Source organism: Solanum pennellii, chromosome 2 (assembly GCF_001406875.1).
Source record: "Solanum pennellii chromosome 2, SPENNV200".
Taxonomy (NCBI): domain Eukaryota; kingdom Viridiplantae; phylum Streptophyta; class Magnoliopsida; order Solanales; family Solanaceae; genus Solanum; species Solanum pennellii.
In genome coordinates this window covers 21,718,567-21,730,510 of record NC_028638.1, presented here as the reverse complement: position 1 = coordinate 21,730,510, position 11,944 = coordinate 21,718,567, and the positions used below count along the sequence as shown (strand labels likewise).

At 34.2% G+C, this 11,944-nt stretch overlaps 1 protein-coding gene and 1 pseudogene across 2 annotated transcripts; both read right to left on the bottom strand.

Moving 5' to 3' along the window:
* LOC107009808 overlaps positions 1-3,650 on the bottom strand; it is a 32,833-nt pseudogene extending 29,183 nt beyond the window's left edge.
* A 2,154-nt stretch (positions 3,651-5,804) lies between these two features.
* Positions 5,805-11,875, bottom strand: LOC114076060. Of its 2 annotated transcripts, XR_003576519.1 has the most exons (5): positions 7,908-11,875; positions 7,711-7,837; positions 7,356-7,634; positions 7,171-7,287; positions 5,805-6,289 (listed from the first exon to the last, which is right to left on the bottom strand). XR_003576519.1 is itself a non-coding variant. In XM_027914402.1 (4 exons), exons 2-4 carry the CDS (start codon positions 7,551-7,553, stop codon positions 6,278-6,280), a joined length of 327 nt encoding a protein of 108 aa, XP_027770203.1. In that variant the 5' UTR covers positions 7,554-7,634; positions 7,711-7,889; the 3' UTR covers positions 5,805-6,277. The 2 variants fall into 2 exon arrangements, 1 of the variants encoding a protein (XP_027770203.1); XM_027914402.1 differs by lacking the exon at positions 7,908-11,875 and having other exon boundaries at positions 7,711-7,889.
* Positions 11,876-11,944: the final 69 nt, after the last annotated feature.

Below are 11,944 nucleotides of genomic sequence, written 5' to 3'. Positions count from 1 at the left end.
ATAGGACTTTAGGAAAATTCCATTCTTTCTTTCTTTCGTGCTATTACTTGGATCCAATTGGTATCTAGGTGATACAAATTGGTATCTGACCATCTTCACTCTATTTCGCAGATGGTTAGAACTAGAGCAACGACTACGCCAACACCAGCACCGGCAGGACAGGGTGCGTCTGAGCCATCCACTGGGGCTGTAGCTCGAGGAGGAGCAGTGGCAAGAGGCCGTGGGAGGACGTCCTCTAGAAGAATAGGACAAGCACCTNGCCTTTACTTTTCTTTGAGAGGCTATAGGACTTTAGGAAAATTCCATTCCTTCTTTCTTTCGTGACAAACTTGGCAACGGACAGAGGAAACTTACATGGCGGAGAGGAATCTGAATTTTCTAAAGCATTGAAGGAACAACAGGCAAACGACAAATACTTAAGATCCCATGCAGCATTACATCTCATTGCTGCCACACTAATAGAATTTCTTTTTAAATTTCTTCATGCAAAATGTAACAGAAACTATTAAATCAAAACTTACTAGAAGCTACAATCATTTAAGAATGTAAGAGAGATGTAATTACAAACCTGATGTACAGCATAAGGCGCAGGGTACAGATTCTCTCCATATCCTGTTTCAGGATTTCCATAATTGGCAGAGTATGTAAAATCTGGAAGGATGAATCACAATTTTTATCTTAATTAGTTGAGTGTATTATGAAGTAGATAATAACGATAAACTCTACACGAGCAGCAAACAAGTGATTTGAATTACTCAGCGTAGCTGCAGAAAGCTGGCGATTTAAATTACTTGGAGCCGCTGCAGCTGCTGCTGCCCTTGCCCTCTTCTCTGCATTTGCAAGATCAGCATGTAGTTTCTCAATTTCAGAAGCCAGAGTAATCTTATGTTTCTCCATTGCTTGACTATATTCAAGGTTCCTGGTGTGCATTTTTTTTTCATAGTCGATAGCAGCATTGTTCTTGTACACAGCAGAAAAAAATCTCTAAATATCGCGAAGGGTATGAGAGCTTGAGAAACAACAATACAAGAACAAATGCATGCATGTGATGCAGAAATGACCAAAATGGCAATATGAACTACAAAGGGGCTCATGTCACAGCAAAGCTACTATATCTGTAATGTGGCTTTTCCATAGCAATGTCCATTGACATCATAGAGATGTGACCTTGACGCATGTCACAGCCTGGTTGCACGCACATCGACTGTTTCACAGAGTACCTGCTCCTTCCCACCATCATAGGCAGAGGTACATATGGGAATAATCAACTAGTGTTCTTTGCCACCACACGGATCTGAACCGGAGACCTCATGGTTCTCCTCCTACTTCCCAGATGGATAGATATTTGATTGCATATCAAACAAACATAATGAACCTTTAACCTCATCTGAACTAAAGTCGGGTTAACACATGACATTGAAGAAATTAAAGTGATCCTTCATATACTAAAAAGGGAACAAGAAGTTTTGCTTATTAATAAACAAACGTGGAGGACCTTCAACCACATATTAGCTAAAGTAGGGTTACCTAATATTGGAGAAGGTGAACTGATATATCTTTTGAGTTTGAGTAGGTTACATTTCAATTTGGATATAACTATGACTTCCACAGCAAACAAAGATGTTCAATTGTCCATATTTCATCATTGATTGCAAAGGCATGTGTTTTCTTCCTTTTCTTTTCTAAAATCAGTATATCTTTTCTAGCATCTCTTCGCATGTCTCTGAGATATACTAAGACAGGGTTAGGCTTCTTATATCATGATAAACCATAATTATTAGGATGTCATGTTGTTTCACTGATGTAAACCTTGCATCTACTATTGCTAATCTATTTGGTATTAAGAATCCACTTACACACAGGTCTTGTTTCCATTAATAAAACTAGGCTTGAAATATTATCTTTTTAAAAATAAAGAACGATTACGAGTCTTCCTTGAGCTTAGTGGTAGATTAAGGAGGTTGTTTGGGTGGGCTTTTTTAAAGTGACTTATAAGTCCAAAGCTAAAAGTCATAAGTTGGGGACACCCAACTTTTGACTATTGGCTTTTTTGGTACTTTTCAGCCTTAAAAGGTGCTTAAAAGCACTTCTTAAGTTACCTAAACACTTCCAAAACTTAAAAATAGCTTAAAACTCAAAAGCCACTAAAAATAAGTCAACCAAACACCCACTAAATGATTTACATTTTCACTAGGTCAAGGGTTTGTGATTCGTATCAATGAAAATCAAAAGAATAATCCATGATTATCTTTTTTTTTAGAACGAGACAGAAAATTACTATCAGTTTATCATAACGGGGTCAACTACAAGTAGAACAAGTGTTCTAAGCCAAAGACAATTCAACTCTTACAAAAGGGAAGACGAATAGCTCCGACTTAATGTGTATTTCAAAATCCCTGATGATTATCTTGATCTTTATTTTATTAATGATCGTGGTGCCTGGACTAGCTTTTGTACACCTCGATTAATTTCATGGGTTACCTGTCATCTCCCTCCCGTCAGCAGCATGTACCAAGTAACTCTGTCCACGAAAGGTAGGACAAATGAGAAGAATCCCCTAGTGCTTTTTGTCGCCTTTGTATTGAACATGAGACCTTAGGGTTCTCAACAACTTCATTGACTACTAGGTCCCACCCTTGTAATCCATTCGTATTGTTTTTGTCTTTCTTAAAACGTATTATCTCATTTCACACAGATAAGATAAGATCAAGAAGTGTAGTGGGGATAGTCTTGTAAAACCACAAAAAGTTTGTATGAACATGTTCATAAAAAGGAATACAACACGAAAATATGTGATGATGATTGGTCATCTCAAAAGAAATAAATGATAAATGACTATATAGCAGCATATCTCATTAAATAAAGATCCCCTTTTGCATCCATATTATCTTAAAAATTTACATCCTTGTATCTTTTTCTTACCTAGCTACTTTTTAGTTTAGATATTGCAAGCACTTGCATAAAACACAAATACTTGGTTTTTTTGTTTTGCTATCAAGGATACTTAAATTATTGTTATTGAAATCATCCTCTGTCAAGCAAACTCATGTTGCAGCAAGTGCCATTGATTTGTCATAAAAGCATACAGTGGAATAGGGAGTAGTGGGTTACCTTCCTCGTTGAACTTCCTTATGCATGGACTCCATTTCGGCCTTGATTACGGGAAACTGCTGTAACTCGGAACCAACCTTGACGAGATCTTCCTCCATGTTCTGCAATTTGGCAGTGAGCTCTTTACGATCGTCAACTAGGTTGTGAATGTCGCTCCAACCCGAGCCAAATCTACTCTAAGCTCATCGAGTATACGAACATCAAGACTCCTTCTTCCGTGCCTCGTCGTAAACCTCACGGACTTCAGCATCCCTTTCGGTCTTGACGGTTGTTGCTGTGGAAGAGAGAAGACGGAGCTCGTGCTGGACGGCGGAGAGCTCCTGGTTAAGAGAGACGTGTGCGCCCGCTAGACTGCGGTTTTGCAATTTTTCAATCTCGCGTTACTAAGCAACTTCCCGATCAGCAATTAAGTCTGACGGGTGAAGGAGTTGGAGTTGGAGTTGGAGTTGGGGTTGGGGTTGGGGTTGGGCTTCCAGTGGTGGAAAACGGCGGCGAGAATCATCTGTATAAGGGGCGTGGCGGCGTTTTCGTCTAATGGAAAAAGAAACATGACAAAATTAAGTGAAATGTGTCAAATTAACTCTTGGTTTGGTTTTTGGTAAATCGATTGACCAAAATCTATTTTTAAAATATATTTTCTTGATTCGATATTATTTTTTATGGTTTTTTATTTTTAGAGTTAAATTATGAAAATTTAACTAATATTTTAAAATGTATTTTTTTCATCATATTAATATGTAAAAAATTGTTATTTATAGTACTTTTTATATAGTTTTAAAATATTTAATTTTTTTGTTTAAAATATCGAATTAATGTAATCTAATTTACCATTAAAAATTAGTCAAATTGACTTTAAATAAGCGCAACATGACAAACAATTCCGGAGAGAGTGAGTAATTAAGTAAATTTGGGAAACAAATTAACATTTTCAAAACTTGCTAATCTTTTATAAAATACAAAAAAGCACTTCATTTTTTAAATTTTTATAATTCTATCCAAACCATTCTTTTTTTAAAAAAAATGAAAATAGGTATTTCTCTTCTTCTTCTCTCAATGTTCTCTCTTCTCTTCTTCTTCCTCTTTAGAAAATCTAAAAATTCGACTATCAAAACAAATATTCTCTACCTTCTCATCTACGATCGTGACTCTCCTTTTTCTGAACTGAAGATTGTATTCGACTTAAAATGGGTAAGTCATTTTTTTGAGAGATTTTACAATTTTGAAACAATACTAAGTTTTTCTTGGGTTAATGAAGAATAAATCGTTCTATAGATGTGAAAAATGAACAATAGTGTAATGGTACATATTATTTATTGTTTTAGAAAGAAAATTAACAAATCCAAAAAGCTATAATTTGATAAAATATATATGTAATGTTAACATTCAGTAAAAATTCATTTTTTGTTGTTTTTGTTGTTCTTTTTGTGATCATTTTGTTCATATGATTTAAGACATATTGTTTGTTAAGTTGTGCACAAATTTTGAAGTGTAGGATAGTGAAAAAATCTATTTCTCAATCACTATCTCTAATTAGTGAAAGAAAAAAACAATTACTGCTTTGTATCACACTCAAACCCAAAAGGCAAGGAGAACAAAAAGGAGAAGGAGAAGGACCTAGAGATGGAGAAGGAGAAATTGAAAAAGAAAGCGAAAGAGAAAGAGAAAAAAGTCGAAGTCGTCAATTGTGATGTGAAGCAACAATATCCACCTTTGATTAGATTGATGATTGTGTATACCATTGTGAATTACTTTTTTTTGTTGATAAGTTGTATAAAACAATTGGTGAAGTGTTTATTTTTGCTGATAATATTAATGATTTTTTTGTTGAAACAAATGTCAATTATGATGGAAAAGAAGAAATGTGATGTATGTCGCAACATATATAACCTATGTTATAAAAAACACCACAAAATTATCTACATGTGCCCTAAAATAAAGGATATATGTGGCAACATATGTCATTACTATAAATTCGTTGATTGCAGATTACAAAATTAGTCGAAATGTAGTCGAAAAATGGTGTTTGCCGATGACCATTTTTGCCGATGACCTTTCGATTACTTTACATTAGTTGGTATCTTGAGCGTCAGAAATTCTTCACCGACTACTGTGGTCGGCATTTTCCGACTACGGTAGTCCACAAATATAAAACAACATCTGACCATTAAGTACCTAAATGGCCAACTACTGTAGTCGAAAACTATTAAAATAATAATTTAATGACTAAAACAATGTCGACTACTGTAGTCGGTAATATTTAAAATAATAATTTAATAATTAAACAATGCCGACTACTGTGATCGGTAATAATTAAAATAATAATTTAATAAATAAACAATGCTGACTACTGTAGTCGCTAATAAATTAATAATAAAAACAATAATTAAATAATTAATTAATATATATTCCGAGAAGTGTGGTCATCATATAATTTATTCGTTAATCGTATTAGTAATTTTCCGACTACTACAGTCGGTATATATAATAAATTTATTCACTATTTAGGTAACCTGCTGATTACTGTAGTCGGCAATTTTAATTTTATAAAATAATTATATGATATTGCATACTATTTTTGAAAAAATTACATTTACTACTGAAAATGTTGTTTCTTTGGTAGACCACCTGCTAAAATTAATACTATCATCCATCCACAAAAACTCAAAAATAATATCAAATATCAAATACATTCCTAAACATTCAAATTGTATCCTATTCAATTCAACTGAGTCTAAAAGCTCAAGCATCACCAAAATCAAGTCTAATAAAATGATCAAAACATGTCTAAATCTCATAGAAAATATCTAAACAACTATAAAATAATCTACTCTTCATCAGAGTATGTCCCTTCACTTTCATCAGTCTCAACAATATGTTTCTCCATGAATTTTTGCACTTTAGCTAATTTAGCTTCAGATGATTGAAGTCGCTCTGTAAGCTCTGAAATTTGTTTTTGCATTGCTTCCATTTCTTCCGAAGATTGAGAAATAGAAGCTCCAAACAACAATGATGATGGATGAAACGAGGAAGGTTGTGCTCCCATTCCGTAAACTCTACCTTTCTTCACACCTCCTGCCACATTTATCCATATAGATGTAATATCACTAGATGATGTGGAATCAGTCTCTGAAGTAGGATATGTCTGACGCCATTCATCCAAGCCTCTCTAAAATTGAACCTGAAATAAATGTATATATAAATCAATAATATTATTTGTTTTAGACATAATACACAATTAATTAAAAAGATAATTGATTTCCATTTTTTGAGAACACTTCTTAAGCCTTTTTGTTTTTGTCTAAGTCCTCATGTTGTTTTAGCTTATTGTGCCACCTACAACTTCCCTCTAACCTTATTAACCTCGTCTAACAAACTGTCAGATTGTTGAGTATGTAACTTTCTAGCTAAAGTCAATAAGCAAAGGTTGCAAGCATGGAATACAACTTCATTGGGTATACAGAAAGTGATTTGATAAAACTTGATATTCTCATAAATGGTGATTCTGGCAGATTCAAGATATGACTACAACCTATTTGATCAGAACAAGATTATAGAATGCTCTACATAGACCATTATGTAGAGCTTTTACTGGAAAAAGAGGCAATCACCTCTTTGCAATATGAAGAAAATAGACCGAAGGCTGGATATCTAATAAAAAGAGTCGCACAAAAGAACTATACATGTCCACGCCTCGCCGAGTCATTTCTACGACATGAACGATATCCAACCTCTCATAATTTATACCACAAAACTGTACTTGTCCACAGAATGCGCCAAGTCAGTTTTACAAATGCATGCATCAAGTACCAATATAATACACTTTAAAAATCACAAACATGAGTTACAACATCTAACTTAACAACTACTTTCAGCAAAGAGTTCTAATTCATTACCAAATATTATTCGACTAGTAACATATCAGTTGTCCATGCTCCTCACCCCATCTCAAGTTTCCATACATGAGGCGAATTGCAGTTTTTCTTTTCTGATTTATTTCCATTGTGATTTAAGATTCTAAGATTGTGTTAAATGAAATAACATCGAAGTATTATAACTTACAAATGTCTCCTCTGCACGTGGCTCTATCCATTCTCTCCTTGTACTATCCTTATTTTTTTTCTTATGCGTCTCCTCAAATACCTCAGGATAAGACACTTCTACACCTTTTAACTTTGTCTGCAATAGAAGTTATAAGATTTCAATCACATTCAGTTAAAATTTAGGAGATTCTATTAAAAAATTACCATTTCTTGTTTGTGGGCTGCGGAACTCATAGATCCTCCGGTGTGTAAAGAGCCACCCTTAACGGATGCCTGAGCTGCCTTTACTCGCTCACAGTTCTCCTTAAATTCAGTAGTGTTCCATTTCTCCAAAAATTTAACCCATATGTCTGCTCGTAGCCAACTGGGCTTCACAATATTTTTTTGAGCTGTAAACAACATTTCAGTTACTCGTATACGAGCATTTTTCTCAAAAATAGAATTTATTTTCTTCTCATAACATGGCTGCCATACACACTTCGTCTACACAATAAAAAAATGTCATTAGATTCAAAATTCAATATTTAATAACTGACATAAGAATACATTTTATTTTTACCTTAAATTGATTCCATGTTTGTTCTCTGATATTATAGTGAAATTATTTCCATCTGCCCCAAGCATCATCGAAGAATGGTATAATAGATTCTGCAACCATACGCGAGGCAAGATATGATGGTGCAAACCTGCATTAAACTTGATTCATGTAAGAAGTACATTCACAAAATTAATAAACATAACATAAGAATAACTTACCCATCCTCATCGGGGGTAATAATTAGCATATGAAAAGCATCATATTCTCTAACATCTCCAGAATATTGAGTCTTTGCACAAGTAGGTGTAGTAGTACTAGGGCCTCCAACATTTGACCTAGATATACTAGGTGTTGATGATGCTGGAGATACATCTTGAGACGATGATGGAAGCAGAGATGAGGAGCTGCCTTTTTGAATGATATGACAACTCGAAGAAGAATTTATATGAGGTATGGGAACACTGTTATTAGGAAAACTTGTACTCCTGCCATGAGAAATTGTGGAGTTATTTTGAATAAGCCTAGATGGTGGTACGCTAAAAAAAGAAGGTGGTAATGAAGTCGATAGATAAGGGAAGCTAGGGGGTAATGATGTCGACATAGGAGTAACAGCGGGTGACAGTGAATGTTGTTGAGTAATAGCGACAGATGGCACTGAAGTTGATTGAGGAGGAATGAGTGGTGGCAATGAATTCGTCTTAAGAGTACCTACATCTGGCTGGCTGGAGTGATTTGTAGGTGGCAGTGAACCTGGTTGAGAATCGTGTTGTTTCCCCTTATTTATATGCGTTCGACGCTTTCCGAATGTCTTTTTCATTGCCTAAAAAGATACTCAAAATATGCACAAAGATACATTGGAATAAAGCAAGAAAAACATGAAAGTGCTTGGATAACAAAAAAGTTGTGAAAGTAAAACAATGATATTTATATTTAAAGTACAACTTGTGCTATTTGACTGAGCATGTTGTTGTTTTTGTCATAAGATAGAGAGGTGCTACACATTATTAAGTCCTAACTGCTTACAAACTACAACTTTTATCGGACAGTAAACAAAGTATTTTTACAAACAGAAGGCTATAAGTGTGCATTCCAGCTATAACAAGCATATCACAGTAATTCAGTATGCAAAATGTTTCCACTTGGAAGTGAAGTCTAAGCACTAACTAATGAACAAATTTTGCAAGTCAAATGTAGACAAGAATCAGGATAAGCTTATGCTTTAAGAGCAAAAGAAAGTTTACCTCGGAAGCCTATGCCTTAACAACTACTTGTTTCTCCAAAATAAATTATTACACACCCAAAGAAAACATATACTACTGATTTAGTTTGATAGACAGAGCCAGATCTGCAAGAAATTTTAAAATTTCAGTCTATTCTTTCATCCCTATGTCTATCTCTATATAAACTGACTTAAGAAATTAGTCAATTCAAAAACTTGATTGAAATGCAGATTATAGAGTAACTCTTAGATCTTAACCGAAGAAGAAAGGAAAGATGATCATACCTTCCCTTTAACCTCACTATAAGGAGGATAAATCAAGCAAAAATCATTCTTAAGCTAAAATTAGTCTTATCACTTTAAGCCTCAACAACTTGATGATAATTGGTCTGTAGTTCCACAAGATCAGAACTAACAGAAAAACTTAACCATTTATTTTTGTCACAAATAAACGAGACAAGGATGCATAATTAGGCCAACAAGAATAGCCAAGAAAATGACAATCATGAACTTAAATGAACATAATGTTATAACCACAAGAAGAAAAAATCGTAAGCTTACACAACCATATGCTAGAAAAATAGTTTGCTATGAAATCACCATATGCTAGAAAATTTAAAGCTTACAGCCAATAAAATCAACATAAATAATACCTATAAGAAATCATGATAAAACAGAAGCTCTTTAAATATAGGAATACTCAATCAGAAAAAAATTCAAACAAGTTAATCTTCTTCATTTGATTCATAATCGCTATCAAATTCTTCCTCATCACTTATTTCATTTTCTTCAAGTAATTCCTCATCACTTGTTTCATATTCATCAGTTTGAGATTCCTCCTCATTAGCTCTGGATGTTCCTTCCCCATAATTATTCAGATTTGATTGAAGCACAGTAGCATCAAATTCTTCATAGATGCCTTCACTGTGCTGCAATTCACCTGCTAATTCGTCATCCACCATTGCTTCAACACTTGATATATCATTTTGATACGCTACATCCAATGCATCCTCAACATCTACTCTCCCCACGGGCTTTGTTTTTATAACTACACGCCACAAAGATTTATTCTTGCACAAAGGATATGGAACGTAATACACTTGTTTGTGCAATAATAAATGGATCATAGAAACGACATTGCCTCTTGTGATTAATTTCAACTATTTTGTATTGAGGATGCACCTTTGTACCACTAGAATCAGGATCATACCACTTGCATCGAAATATTACTATGTTTTTCTTTGGCCAATCAACAACATACTCAAGTTCTATAATCTCTTGAAGCACACCATAATAATCAATATCTCCCTCACCTTTCACCCACACCCCACTATTATTGGTTTTCTTTCCTTTGGACCATTCTTCTGTATGAAATTTGTACCCATTGATGAAGTACTTAGACATTATTCTAACTCTATGATCAGGTCCCCAAGAAATATCACGTAAAAATTGGACATCCACGACATTAACTGGATTATGAACCTATATTGAATTAAAGAAAATTTAGAATTCTAAAGAGACATAAATTGATGGGCAATTACTAATTAGCATTAAGTAACACTTACATGTTCTTTGGACCAATCTGAAAACCTAGAATAAACAACCTCATTCCCATATTTACCAACAAAATAATTGTCCGACAAAATAACAACTAAAATTAGTAAAAGGGGTGATAAATTTTGTTTAGAAGCAGGTAATATATACGTATGTACCTATGATAAGGTTGGACCTCGGGACAATTCAATAATACATGTGGTGTAGCTGACTTATCTCCATCTCAGTTAACTTTCACTTTGGAGTATGTTTCGGACCTCCTTTTCCTGGATAATTAAATATGGAAAAGGGTGGTACCAAACGATCGATAATTCACCCATCGTCATGTCGATTAGGTCTATTTCTCAAACATGGCACGTCACTTTCAAAATAATATGAATCAAAATTAGACAATTCTCTTGCCCTATATGCTTCACGCATCGCTCCCTCTATTCTCCATCTATTTTTTATGGTCCTTTTACTTTTTCCAATAATCCTGTAAAGTGACTTTCAGATGATTTTTTTAAGAAAAAGTTCAAAAAAAAAAAGAAAAATAATTTAAAATTATTACCTTGTAAATGGATACATCCATCTACCTTGAACTGGACCTCCAAGTCGTGCCTCTTGGACAAGATGAATAGGGAGATGTTCCATTACATTGAAAAAGCCTGGAGGAAATATTTTGGCCAACTTGTTTAAAGCTAGGCAAATATTACTCTCCATGTAATTGAGGTTCTCCACCCTCAATGTGCTAGAACACAATTCTTTGAAAAAATGACTTATTTCTGTGATGGGTTTCCATATTCTATCATGCAAGGACTTGAATGAAATAGGCATCAAAGATTCCATGAAAATGTGACAATCATGACTTTCCATAGACATCAACTTTCCTTCTTTCATATCAACACATCTAGATAAGTTTGAAGCATATCCATCAGGCATCCTCAAATTCTTGACCCAATCACAAATCTCTCGCTTCTCATCCAAATTGAATGTGTAACTTGCCTTGGTCTTCAAAATCTTGTTGTTAAGGTATGTCAAGTAAAACTCACTTCGCCTGCAATATTCTTTTAAGTCCATTGTAGCCTTCAAATTATCTTTTGTCTTGTTATTGATATCCATCATAGTATTGAATATGTTGTCAAAAAAGTTTTTCTCAATATGCATGACATCCAAATTATGACGAAGAAGGTTATGATTCCAATAAGGTAACTCCCAAAATATGCTTTGTTTTGTCCAATTATGTGTAACACCATAACCATGTATCTTAAATGATGGAGAGTCTGTTACCTTAGGTAAATCCCTAACTCTATGCCACATTTCCTCAGGCGACAATTTTGCAAGTGGATCTTCAAAATCAGTTTGGTTCTTCATAAATGCACTAGTATTTCTCCTAAATTCATGATCCTTTGGCAAGAATCGACGGTGACAATTGAACCATCGGCCATTTGGCCAAAGTTTATTTTGTTTTTTGTAAAAAAGTCGTAAAGTAAATAGTGTCTT

Excerpts from the sequence above, each read along its gene's own strand:
- LOC114076060 (XM_027914402.1), bottom strand. The coding sequence starts at position 7,553 with ATGTTGTTTACAGCTCAAAAAAATATTGTGAAGCCCAGTTGGCTACGA. Across the intron at positions 7,288-7,355 it reads CAGCCCACAAACAAGAAATG|ACAAAGTTAAAAGGTGTAGA; the intron begins GTAATTTTTTAA and ends CTTCTATTGCAG.